The 14,929-nt window shown below is 32.7% G+C and overlaps 1 protein-coding gene across 5 annotated transcripts in view; it reads left to right on the top strand.

Moving 5' to 3' along the window:
* The window catches only part of LOC125075388, a 127,397-nt gene that overhangs the window by 97,677 nt on the left and 14,791 nt on the right, over positions 1-14,929 (top strand). For 4 of the 5 annotated variants that reach the window (XM_047687162.1, XM_047687207.1, XM_047687249.1 and 1 more), the window contains 3 exons: positions 1,345-1,635; positions 2,072-2,199; positions 2,331-2,469. In XM_047687162.1, the coding sequence (XP_047543118.1) occupies positions 1,345-1,635; positions 2,072-2,199; positions 2,331-2,469 (558 nt within the window). The remainder of the gene's footprint in view (positions 1-1,344; positions 1,636-2,071; positions 2,200-2,330; positions 2,470-14,929) is intronic. The other variant, XM_047687287.1, reaches the window with a different exon arrangement.

Here is a 14,929-nt window from a genome sequence, read left to right as displayed (position 1 = left end):
ATACATTTGCAGATTTAAAATTTTAAGGAATATGTTATTATTATTTTTTTTTGTAACCTTAGTTTAAAGCTTACCTATTATTTATGAAATAAAATAACAACAAGTCTGTGTATGGATTTTTGTCACTCATATTTAAAAGATATATTAAAATTTTAGCTTCAAACGTCAGTATTCAATTCAATTCAATTCAATTCAATTCTTAGTTTAATGGCTTTTAGTTGTACCATAGGGCACAGATTATTGTCAGTATTCAAGTGACGAAAGTATTCAAACGTCAAATGTCAAGTCATTACGTTTCTTTAAACTGTACGTACAAGGAGTACTTAATTATACAGAAAATATGCGACAAAGCGGGAGGGAATTTAAAAGCTAGTTTCCCATAAATATAAGTTCGCTATCATCTTAGACATCAATAAACATTATTATACAATAATATTTCGTAGTGTCAGTTCACATGCAGTAGTTGTAACTAACAAACTAATCACCTAGCCTCCCGTGTACACCTCTGAGGAGGAATAATGATAAAATTGCACGCTTGGACTGTAATTAGTAATACTCATATTCACATTTCATACCAGTATTACTTATTAAAATGACTAATAACCTCATCCCATTCTATAATCGTTTAATAAAAGTTTCTTCTCCAATTTTCTTATAACCTTCCAAATAAATTTATTTCAAAACCACACATTCTCTATTTATTAATAAATATTTTGTTAAAATTGCAAAAAATTGGTTGTACTGGTTTATGAAAGCCCGTCTGAGTAGATACCACCCACTTATTAGATATTCTACCGCCAAGCAGTAATACTTAGTCTTGTTGGGTTCCGGTTTTGAGAGTGTGTCAGTATAACTTCAGGCACAGGATACATAAAATCTTATTCCCAAGGTTGGTGAAGTATTGGCGATGTGAGGAATCATTAATATTTCTTACAGCGCCAATGTTTATGGGCGATGGTGACAGCTCACCATCGCGTGGCCCATTTGTCCGCCTACCGATGTCATACAATTGTAATTTCTGGTTTATGAATGGTTCATTTACTTTCTTGCCTGTTATGTATTTGAATTTTATATAATTATATTTTATCCTAATATGTATTTGTAAGCTTTTCTATTAAACGCACCGCATTTTAAATACTTACTATTATTGCATTGTACTTTTGTATATCAATACTGTCTCCTGTCCTCTCTTGCAAACTTTTATTTTACCATGACTTACTCTTCTAGAAACCCTTTCTTACGAAATAAAATATTCTACTTCTAAATATCTATTTGCAGTAATTGTCTTTTTTATCCTTATTCCTCATCAGTTAAACTCTTAAGAACTGCTCAAATCCCTCATAGTTTAAAGGAGTTTCGTGCTTCTACGAATGCTTCCAGGGCAAACCGCTGCAGCAAGGCTTCAACAGTCTCCAGAAACTTCGGAAATCTGTGTCAGGTGCACTAGGAGCCGCGTTGGGGGCTAGGAGATTCGATCTGGAACACGAGCCTATGTTAGAAGAACCAGAACAAAATTGGTTCCTAACAAAATCCGCCCCAAATTCTTTAAGCAACCCATTGCTATACCACCAACCGCTTAGGACTAAAATTTCTGAGGATAACGGAAAAGAAGAACCTGCTTTGTCTTCTGAAAAGGTAAAGTATGTCATATCTTGAAAAGCATCAAAATCCACTAAAATATGTAAATATATTAATATGACTAAGATTATAATATGACAAATGCTGAGCTGACGGTGCTTAAAACGCGTGGTCTTAACCGAAGATTGCGGATCGAAGCAAACAAAGTACGACGGTAAAATATCGTGTGGAAACTTGCACGTGACACATATTAAGACAAATCAAACAATCGAAAAGTTAGCTAATTTGTGGGACAGGCTAAGAGTCCTACATTTCCCTTTTTATAATAATAATTAATCATCAAACAACTATATAAATAACCATTAGTACAATTTAACTCTAAGCCTTAAGGTAAACATGTACGCGTAAATTTTCCACACTAGTTCAGTTGAAATTAATAAATCTTATTATTAAAACTTAAACCCTTAACAGTTTTAATTTTGTGTATTCTCAGGGTCAAGAAGAAGGAAACAGATGGCGAAACAGTTCCTACATGAATTGGGGCGGACATGTTATGTATCTGCCACCGGCGCCTGGGCTCGACCAGCCACTGTCGTTGCCGAACACGGAGAGGCCTATTAGGTAAAGCAGTATATACAAAAAAAAAACAATGCAATTAAACAATTTTCCTAAAGTAAGTCAGTCAGAGTTCACCTATCTGGTAAACAATTTAAAATGATTGAGTATAAACATTAAGATGTATGTTTAAACAGGAGCAAGTCGAGCGGCTGCCTCGAGGCATCGGCACGGGCGGCGCGCGCGGCGCTGGCGGGGGAGATGCGCGAGCGAGAGCGCTCCGCCTCGCCCGACGTCGCGCGAGCCTTGCCCGCCCGAGTGGAACCGGCGGTCGCGGTAAGTCTCTATACTTTAACTAGACTAGAGTAACTATTAGAATATGACATCTAAGGGTGTGTGTGTGACAGGCTCGATCGAAGAGGCAGTCTCCCGACCTGTCTGACCGACCTTTGAGCCTGGAAGTGCTCACTGAACGTGATATAAATACGAAAATAGCTTTTTTGCCTCTTCACGCGTAGCCGATTTATTTGAAATTTGATATTGCTATAGTTTGAGCTCCTGGTAAGAACATAGGAAACTTTTTTTAATTCACCCCTTGAGGTGCTCAAATGGGAGGTGCCGGTTTGTGTTCTGTAGATAAAAATTTATACATTAACATTATACATAACATAACATAACATTATACGGTAACGCCGCAGATTCAACTAGTATTATATAACCCATGTCTTATGAGAATCATTTATATCGTAATTTACGATATATTATTTTTTTAATTCAAATAACATTACAATTATGGATGAGACACACTTTAAGTACTGAGTAGGAAACATATATTATATATCTGAGAGATACAAGCTAATATTTAGTATAAGGAACCAACGTTTAGACTTGACATTTAAAAAGTACCCTATTCTAAGATAAACATTACGCAAACGATACGTCTCGCTGTTTTTGAAGTACAGTACAGTATTGTATAAGTGTTCATTTGCTTATTTTCAATGTCACGTCGTTAGAACAAATTATTAAATACAGTTCAAAGAATCGCTGTAAACTAAGACGAGTAAATAGTCTAGAAACGTCGCCGGTATATAATAAATTCGAAATTTAAAATTGATAAAAAAATCTTATGAATGACAAAAAATATTACATCAATATTTGTTCCATGATTCTTAATCGAATAAGAGAAGCTTATCTTCTGACATGATAGGAGTAACAACTGAGTTTCTTGTCTATTCTTCGGTAGAATCTACATTAATAACCGTGGATAGCTCTTCATTCAATATCTTATCCTATCCTTTGTTTACTTGAATAAATAATATTAAAAAATTCCGACAGAACATATTACTTCTCTAGATAAAATTCCGTCATCATCGAAATAAACTCAAAAATTTAAACTGAAATATTGTGCAAAATTGTTGTGTATTCTCGCATACCTCTTGTGTCGTACTCTGCTCTGAGGTAACAACGATGTTACTAATGTGTACGACACGTTCCGCGCTATATCCGTGATAATCCACCAACGACATTAGTTATACTGTATAGCTAAATTGCAACTATGAATACTCCATATTCATTGACTGTAATTGTTGTATTCACAGTAAGGTCGTCACTACAATGATCGAAATGCACGTGCAATTAATCATTTTCAAAGCGTTCTGCTGTCATTTTAGTAAGGTTTTTTTTTATAAATTCTCATTTCATATTTCACTTAATTTATGACATTTAAATGTTATATCTATTAAAGTCGATGTTACTATTTTACGGATCCTGTGAGTTTCGGTTTATATTATTATAGAATAGTTCTATACTGTATTAAATATAAGTGAAATGACATGACGCGTACTCTACCACACAGGCTCCTCTCTAGTTAAAGAGGAAAAAGAGTTTCCATATGCTACTATATTTAATTGGATTCATGCAGGGTTCCTTACGATATTCTCCTTCAGTGTCCAGCACGAGTTAATTCCGATGCTTAAACATAAATCATACAGTCGACTCACAAAGGAATGAAATACTAATTTATTTAATATTGATGTCCGTCGTGTTCGGTGACACCCACGCATACACCTTAATCTTAACGGGAATTTTAAAATGTTACTAATTGTTGAATTTCATTAAAATTAGTCACATGTTTGTTTCCTCTCTACGTTTTCCTGCACCTCCGAGCACGAGATTAATTACAACCATAAATTAAGCATATGAAAATTCAGTTGTGGATGCCTGGGCATGAACCCGCAATCATTGATTAAGATGCACGCATTCTAACCACTGGGTCATCTCCGCTCTTCTCGCTTATTTCATTTTCATCGATTATCTCAATCAAAATATACAACATCTTCGTCCTTTTCAAATAGACTGTTTCTGTAGCGCTCAGCTATGCTATAATATACTTAAGATAACTTATATCTCGTCATAGTTTCTCAATTTCATAACTTAACGGCGCCATTGTTGAGGCATATCTTGTAATTCTACTCCGCATAACAAAAACATATAATATGACACAACGCGTACCTACCATACAAAACTATCTTAATTTTCTCACCTTCGTAACACCGTTCCCACGCATCCGCCGTCTCAATTAACACAGTTTCCGGTATTTTTTGTTTAATTTTTGTATTGTAAACGTTATATTGAGAACTGAGATGGCACACTGGATAGGAGAATAAATAAAAATAACAAGTACTCTTAACTGGAAATCGTCGTATCGAAAGGGCGAAAACAGGCGATGAAGTTCACCTGTGTATCCAGCAATCCGTATCAAGCGAGAGGGTGGAATAGGCTTCAAACCCTTATCAAGTAGAGAATATTGGTATTTTTGGAATATTTATTTGGGGACTGGGTATGTGAGACATGCCTAGAACACTGGAATACACAGACTCTCAGCTACGTATCTTAGAATCACGGGATCGCTTTCGACAACCGCTATCAATCAGACTGGACTATTCTTTAAAATAATTTCTCTTTCATACAAGTCAAATTATTGTCAATTTTAAGTTACGTTAAACAATTTGACTTTTGTTACAATGAATCTAACATAATGAGTTCATTCAATTTTCGTATATTTTGCTGAAATTGTATTAATAATTATTTTATTAAGCGCTGTTTCTTGCCGCAATTTATTGCTGAGCGTGAGACCCTTATTTAGTCGCACCGCATAATATTACTCGTATTATATAAGAATACGTTAATACTTACTTTATTGTGTTGTTTTTATGACCATATAAAAGTATTTTCTTCATATTTTTCGTTGAATGAAGTGTTATAATAATGATTATTTTTAGTTCATTTGTTATTTTAAACTTAATTTTTAATGAATCTAGTAGCATAAGAAGTACCTCAACATCAATTTCCTTATTTCTGACGGCAAAAAAAGTCGGACTTCCATATAAACTTTTATCCCTAATCTTACTGTGATTTTTTTTTTCATATATTTTGATGGTACGGCTTTGCGGGTGCCAGCCCATTTGAGTTGGTATCACCCATTCCTCACTTATCCTACCGCCAAACAGCAATGTATTGCATTGCTGTGTTCTGTCTCAGTAATCTTGTATCCCTTGTGCCTTCAAACTGTAACAAAACAATATATTATATTATAGCTGCATGCGGTAGAATATATGATGAATGGGTGGTAGCTACCCAGACGGACAACTACAAAACCCTAAACTAAAGTTACTTTCTAAGGGTGGTGGCGCAATGTCAATATATTTCTTACGGCGCCAGTGTCTATGGGCGATGTAAGAAATAACTACTTACCATTAAGTCGCTCATATGTCCGTATTCCTGTGCAGTATATTCGCACTAACCAGTCGAACAGATATCGTAAATCAAAATGGAACAAGCGTATCCATCTGTCTAAATGGATTTTAATTAAGTTTTCATAGAAGGCAGTTTCCCACGAAATAGTTAATAATAGATATTATAATACAATGAAAAGATAAAGTGATAGGAATAAATTTGTCAAGCACGTGTCGACTTACACGTGATATGGTTCCGTATTTATGTGAAAGGTTATTTGTGAATTGACATTAAGCACCTTTCTTCAATGTAATTCAGTTGTGACGACAAGGCACAGATTGTAACGCATTTTGTACAATCAAGGTAAATAAATATAACAAATCTAGCAAGTTTAAAAAGGTCATAGTAATTTTAATTTGATTTAAAGTATACCTACTTTTAGACAGTAACATGAAAGGTTGAATATGCTGTTCTTAAATAATATATTTTTATTATTATGTTTAACTGTTTTTCGATATAGTAGATTCTCCTATTTTGATTTAATTGTTTTTATTTACTTATTCGCAGAATCGAGTCGTTTTGCAAAAAAAAATACATGTGTAGATAAAAAACACTAGCGTACCCTTAAAACTTTATTCTAAAATTAATAAATGGCAAGGTTTAATTATTAAAAGACAAAAAAACAATTACTTTTGCAATTCTTAATCATCAAACAAGATAACTGTTCCACATGTATAAGTTTACTTAGAAAATTAACGCTTGCACGACCCGTGACACGTTTCACGCCTGGTTTCAATTATAGTTATACTAGACTGCCAAGAAAATGTTAATTACCATTACTGAATATTAATGCAACATGATTAACAGTTCAATGATAAACGTCTCGATTATTAATGTAAAAATCGGAGGTACGATTTTAATGGAGAAGAGCATTGGAGCTTTTTCAATCTGGATGTCATTGTGGGCTGGTGGATTGAAATGGGACAGAATTACATCGGAAACAAGCAGGTTCCACGGTATATTTCTTTGCCAACAACACACACAACACTAGCATATATATATATATATATATATTTATATATTATGTAGTCTTCTAAATCATAATATATAACATTCCCACTGTGGACTAAGCTCTCATCTCCCTTTGATGAGAAGATATAGAGCTCATTCTACCATGCTACTCTATGCATTTAGCAGAATTTAATTGAAATAGATAAATGGTTTCCTCACGATACCGCTAATATAAATATATATTAGCGGTAAATACATAAGTAAATCATATGAAAGTTAAGTGGGGCCTGGGTTTGAACTCGCTATTATCGGTTAGGATGTGAACATTCTAACCACTGGGTATACTCGACTGTCAATATAGAATAATGTGGAACCTTAGTAATTAGTATTCAGTTGACCGAGTCCCTTGTCACTAATGTTTCGTTGGGTTCTGTATCCGACGTTACGGCGACCCCAAATCAATGTTTGACATAATCGTGACATTAAAACGTAGTTTAAAGTCTAGATCGATACACAACGTGAATATTAATGCATCTATCCTTATGACTACGACGCGGTCACAAAGGTCGATGCTTTTATGCTCAATATACTCTTGTATGTTCCGTCATATGACCTTATGTTTAAATTTTATACCTACAATATTTTTTAGTTGTATTTTGTTTTTACTTTATTTAACTTGACCAGAAAAGTCGACCCCGACGAACGATGGATATTGAAATATTCGATATATAACCCTTTATAATTTATATACCTACTTAATTCGCGAAGATAAAACTTTGTAAAAAGGGTTTAAGAAATGAGGACGGAGGAGTTTGACTGGAACTGGGCTGACTGACCCCACGAATTTTGACATGACATAAAAACCTATCAAATTTCCGACAACGATTTTAAACCCGTGAACAGTACTAATCAGTACTATATTTAGTATATATTACTAAATATATATTACGTATTATTATTAATTAATTTAACGTTATTGTTTTAAATTTTATTATGGAGTTTCTATGAGAGCATTTAAATTATTCTCTAACTAGTTGATAAAATTTTACCAACGACATCTTCGTTATATGTCTTCATCAATCGTTGGAAAGTTTAGTATGAAATTTATTGTAGACTATTTTGTTTCCATAAAAAATTGTATAAATACGTCGCCGGAATTAAACTACAACGCTCGTAACATTAATTTTTAAGCTTATTAGTATGCAAGTCAGTTACGTTATGAGGAATTTCCTCATGCCTCCTGGAAACGGGTCACATCGTTAGAATGTCTAATTTTGTTACAAAATGTACTTAATAATTTTATTTATTACAAATGACTATAATTTGTCTCTATCAATAAGTTATTTATTATCTGTTAAATAAAAAAATAAACGAAACGAAGTTTCAAGAATAATAATTATAATAACATCACAATTATATTAAAACTTGTTATAAAAGGCTAAGTCAATATGCACGGGATGATTTAATGATGAGCGTAATGACGTCACTCCTCTGAATATATAAACCGCTCAGATTATAAAACAAAAGAGAGATGGTCCGCGCGGAGCATTAAATTGAAGCAACGAAAGCGTCTACAAAATCGAAAGCGAATGACAATTAATATTAGATTATAAAATGATACAAATGCTTGGAATTCATATTTGTCGAATTTTCAAACAGGAAATATACATAAATTGAATCGTACTTTACTAACATACTTACGTTATTTAATTGGTTGAAAGGGTTACGATTGAGTTTCTCGATGTAATCTACATTCCAAACCGACGGTAGCTTTAAATTAAATAGGGTCTTGTTTAGTTCGATTCAAATGCTTGTAAGAGCCTACTTGAATAAAGTATACTTTGGTTAATACCATAATCGCCTCAGAACATGATGAATAAATAAGAAATACTGGGTATATAATGTATGTAATAATTAACTATTATTATTTTGAGTTTCATCCAAATAGTTTGCTCAAAGATAGACCGGTGGTGACGTCTGGATAGACGGAAATGCTCAAAGCGTAGATAATTTAATTTCGTCAGTTATTCGACGGCTAAACATCAACCAGTATTGAAGCTTTTAGATACCATGAACACAACTCTATTGCCAGTTTAAGTTATAGATTGTGATGACCATTCACAATGAGCTGAGAATTTGCTTATCTAATAAAAAATCATTATAAGTAAATAAATTTAACTCTATATTTTTCCACAAATTACACCAAAATCTATATAGTACGGAATAGGATTGTTAAAATCTTATTATACGTATTTGAAAAAAAAAACGCGGACATAGTTGCAAATCGGAGCTTGTTATGAAATCGTAGGTAAACAAACGTGGTTGCGCCGCGTGGTCTGCGCATCACTCGGGCTCGTCTGCGCGCGCGCACCTGTCCTCTACGCGCGGTGCGATTCGAATTTCGTTTCATATATATTTAAGTGTGTGTGCTTGTCTGAGGTATGTTTTTCTTTTGTATTTTTTAGAAAAAAAATTAAAACGATAAATGATTGATGACTGATTAGAATCAACCGAATTTTTATATATTTTTTCTCAGATAAAAAAAAAAACAATTTTTTTAACCAATACAATTTTCATTTTGAACGGGAAAAAAATAACATGACAGTATTTCAGTTTCTTGATTGCTCTGGTAGACTACCGCGATAAATATATTTTAAAACTAAATAATCTGTTTGTGCACGAAATATGTTTCAAATCAATAATATAATTGATTTATTTAAATATAAAATAAAATTACCACCAAAAATGTGTGTAAAATTAATTTCATAAATTCATTGGACATCATAGATTCATATACGAGAATTTACAATTATATGACGTTAACTTAAAAATCATTACCCCTATTTGCTACTTTGTAATCGAGTAAAATGCGTATTTCGCTTCCTTCTCGTTATGTAATAGCGTTACGGACAATAAAGATTGATCTATCATAATTATTAAAGTAATTGCTAATTTTAATAATTGCTCAACATACTTTTCCACGCTGCTTCGCTTGGACGCGGAAGGTTGTTTCCGTCTGATAAACGTACCCTAACTAATTCTTTATGCTTTTACATCTTAGCTCTTATATAAAACTATATAAGACGTCTTCACAGTTGTAACAAGTTCATATATTCACTGCGCCTTTATATCTATAGTAAAATGTTCCATTGGAAATTGGACTTCTGGTAATTTATAAACTGATTCGTTTTACAATAATTGTATTACTTTTTTTGTAGATGTGTTGCGAAAAATTAAATTTTTAATTGCGTTTTATTTCGCGCGGCTTACAGTAGAGTGAACTGACATCAAAAGGCGTTATGACAAGGTGACCTTTTCTATTCTTTCTCTTTGTATACACGGTGTTATTTAAATCTTAACTAATTAACCTCAATTCTAATACACATGGGATTTTTAAAATCAATTTTATATCTTGTCATTTATTATTATCAAACGTCGTTCAGTGATTTCACTGTCTAATATGTAGTACATAATATACCTAAAGCGAAAGGAGCTTCGTTCCAACCAGGTGCTCCACGCTACTTCTCGTTTTGAAAGAGGTATCACTTATTCTAGAATATGTTATTTGAATAAATATAATTTATAACTAAAAATAATGTATAAAATTATCCGATACTTTTTATTTTTTATTCTTTTTTATAATATGTATAAAGCCTGTGAATCTTCCAAATATAAAAAAATAGCTAATTCCACCACACCGCTCCATTCGCTACAGTAGGGCAATATACATTTATATTTACCATATATATATATAGTATTTTCAGATTTCATACTTTTGTGGAAGACAATTCCTTTCCATTACATGCGACATGTTTCATCCTCTGCACCATTTTATTTACAAATTTAAACATGTGGTTAACGTTATTAATAATAATAGTATTAGTCAGAAAATGCGGAATATTTGATGATATAATAATTGTATAATTATGTTCTAGATTACATAGCCTTATGTTTTATTTTCATAAAAAATTACGTAATTATAACAATTAAAAGAATGTTGATTATTCAGAATACTGAGTAGCTTATATGTAGGTATTTATTTTATCAACATATATTTGAGCTTAACAAAAACCAAACATAAAACCAAAAAAAAAATTGAATTCACATTTGCAAAGCGTACAAAAAAAAGATCAAAGATTTTTAAAGAATAATAATAAAAAAAAAATGTAAATCTGTGATTTTTTTTTAAAGCAGTTAAGCATGTATTTCACCTATTAATAAGTAAGAATAAAATAAACTACGAAGGTGAACTATAAAGGATTTTTGAAAATAGCGGGAATAACTGATGAACTTAGTATAAATTTTACGCGATCGAAGTCTGAATTGTCAGCTAGTTATAAATAAAAACATCAATATGTGTCCTCAAGCCGGCACTTATAATAGTTTTTATAGTGATACAAACAATTGCGACATCATGACCTTCGGACATGATGTCATGACAATGGTGTTACGGCTCGCTGATGATCGACTGATCTGTAATAATTTAAGTAATTCCAACTCAATTAATTTTATTTGTAATCGTAATTAGTTAACGCTTCAGACTATAAGATGAACAGATTTTTTTGTATTTATAATTTAATTACAGACGACACAATTGGGATACCGGGTATTCAGGCGTTACCACTGATTAAAGCCACTTTGAAACATTAACTACTAATTGGTCCCCGCTTGACTCGCGCTAAATTAAACGATAACCTGAAGAACTCCCCATCGTAACAATTCCTTTTCATATTATGTATATTTTTACCTATCTTTGTTAAGTTTACCCCGGTAGTTTAATTTTGGTAACTTACAAATAGCCATATTAATTTAGAAAGGCATTTGTTTAAAATCACACACAGAAACCCTAATTTTATTGATTACTATAGATTATTCCTACTCACACTTGAAAGCAAGACAGAAAATTATAGTCGCGTTTAGTTTTTTGAACACACGATCAGTGTTTAGTACTCTAGCGTTTTTGCATCCACCGCTATTTAGCGTTGTTGTTATTTTTTTATCGTCCTTTTATAAATTACATTCACTTTGAATTGGTCCAGAATAAAATAAAATGGAAGAAAGATCAGGTAACTAAAGTAAAAAATAATTAGCCAGCACAAGATAAGATCCATTTCATGCTGTGTCATGCAGTTAATTCCAGAAGTAGGATATTTACAAGCTCTGTGTTTTATGACAATCAGTCTCTAGAACGGAGGAAGTCTACATAAAAGTCATATGTGATGCAAACGGTAGATAAACGTAAATTACTTAATGTTTTCGTTGCAAGTTATGTTCTTAGTAAAACAAATACTCGAAGGCAACGAAACTTGTACAAATGTTTGCATCAAATGTATGTCACCGGCTCTGTTGTTGATAGTCTAGTGGCTAGATAAAGACGCAGATCAGAGTTTCTGGGCTCAAATCGCAAGTTTATTTGCGCACAATGTTGAGTATTGTAATACATTCTGTTTAGTTCCGTGACGGAAATCAGTCAGAAAGAAATCATCATTGGCGAAAACAATTTTTATGTATAACCAAATAAGATTATTATTTTCAGTAATTTTCATGATAGTAATATTCGGTTAAATAAGATTTTGGAAAACATATACACCTTCATAGAGCACCTACTGGAGGAAAATAAAGCCAGTCGGTAATCTGATGAGAGATATCCTTGCCAGATGTTTCCTGACACATAAATTATTCTATAATTAAACTAAAACTTAATACACTGGACAGATAGTGACGATATTAATTGCCATACGTCTGCCTGTTTGCAAATCAATTTAAATACCTGTATTTTTAAATAAAGGTTAAGTTTAAAAATTAATAGTTCTTCGCTGGGTCAGACTTCCGCGACAATAAGGCAGGATTTGTTTTCCGGCTTAAAAAATCTAAAGAACAGCGCAGTTTGAAAAACATAAATAAGTTGAGTGAGCGAACAATGCTTGCAATTACAATCTTGCAATTCGCAAGAAAAATAATCTAAGAACATTTTAAGATGAAAAAAAAACAGTATCTGCACAATAACAGACTTGTTTTGTGATATTGTCGTGTTTCGGGTTTACTCTGCTTGACCGGCCTTGTGCAGGTCATCTTTACTGATGTCACAACTTAAAATAATCGATACCTGATGCGAGAAATACGTCCAATCAATAATATTATCTCTAGACATTCTTACATGAGTATATTTATAAATGTTGATGAGATAAATTTATTAAAATGTTATACTAACTTTCGACGGAATGACTAAACACGGAGAGACATATTAACTTTAAAATAAATAGACTGCCGCAGCAACCAAGATTGGCACTAACTCTCGTTGGTAAGATCTAACGGCCAACTTGCACTGCGCGCGGTCATTGGTCAATTCTAATAGCGCGCGCTTCCCAGCCTTCCCGTAACGGACTTCCGTCCCTTTTTACGAAATCACTCCCGCGGATTGTAGAAAACGATTGTAGAATATTACCAGTTTATGGCAAACAAGGGTCATTTATATATTTATACCTATATATATTCTGTTATATATATATACACACACGTGATAATAATTATAAAGGTAAACATTACGATCACGATGTGAATGATACAGCGTGAAGAGAAACAAGGCTTCGGCTTTGCTTTGTTATTTAAATGAATTGTTTCTGTTTCACGGCTATTTCATATTTTCTGTAACTGGGTTAGTGCATGAAATATTTAAATATTAAAAATAGTCATAGAGACAATGAAATTAAATTGGTTTATGGATAAAGGTATATGCTAAATATACAATATAGTCTCCATTTCGTAACGTCAAATTTTAAAAGAATTACGTAAAAATTAAAAAAAAAATTATGTCATAAAGTAACCACGCCTTTCTCTTTGCTAACGCCACTGCATTAGTCGAGACGTCTAATAATTTATATGTTTATCGATCGCAGATTTCTTGTTTAATTTACATAGGAATTTTCCAATCGATTACATTACAATTTTAAGTTAAATAGGTTAATGTATGAATTTCGTTTTTATTACCAGAAATAATTTATTATGCTTCATTCATGCAATAATTTGTTTTAAATTGTTTTTATTACGAATAAAATTTAATTAAATCTAATCAAATATTCTCTGTTATACACCACATTTGAAATATATTTAAGCAAGAAAAGATGTATAATGGCTATTATTTCTTTAAAAAAAGGTACACACATATTTTACATTGATATAATTATATATATATAGATTAACCTTTAAGAAATATTAACCATTCCTTACATCGCCAATTCGCAACCAACTTGAGAGCCTACATGTTCTGTCCCTTGTTACAATGGCTCACTAACCCTTCAAACCAGAACACAATAATTGCAGTTTGGTGGTAGAATATCTGTTGATTGGGGACACCTACCTAAACGGTTTGGCACAAAGCACTGCCACCAAGTATAAAATCAAACATCATGCACGTTACGTCACATACACATTCACAAAATTACTACTTCTAAATTCAAAATTTAAACAACAGAAAGATTAAAAAAAAATGCCTTAAAATTTCATCATATGTTGAATTCCACATTTTTCATAATCCAGCAGTTAAGCCCTAGTTACTTTACGTCGTCGGCTCCGTTATATGAACTGTTGTAGTTCTATCTCGAATCTAACTTAACAGTCTGTCGATTATCGCGCTCACCGCCTATTTCTTAATTGCCACTAATTCGGTACTGTTATCATGTGAACGACGACGTTTATAAGACCGTATAAAATCAAAAATCAAAACATTCTTTGGTCGTGTACTCTTTTATGCGCTTTTAAATCGTCATGCAGGTTTCAATGTAGATTCTACTGAGAGGAACCGGCTATATGTACCCATTAATTTAATAACAATAATAATTAGTGGACGCGGAAATTAGCCAACTGGTGGTAAATGGTCACCATCGCAAATGCGCCCCCAACCTTGGGAACTCACTTTGGAAACTGAAAAACATCAATACTACTTAATCATTGAGGCTTGGCGGAGTATATGATGAGTAAGTGGTATCTACCCACTTAGGTAGCATTAATACAATTAAAGAAACATAGATATGTTAATAAAATACAATCGAAA

This window comes from Vanessa atalanta, chromosome 1, assembly GCF_905147765.1.
Source record: "Vanessa atalanta chromosome 1, ilVanAtal1.2, whole genome shotgun sequence".
NCBI lineage: Eukaryota > Metazoa > Arthropoda > Insecta > Lepidoptera > Nymphalidae > Vanessa > Vanessa atalanta.
Note: the sequence above shows the minus strand (reverse complement) of the source record. Positions and strands in the feature narration are given on the sequence as shown.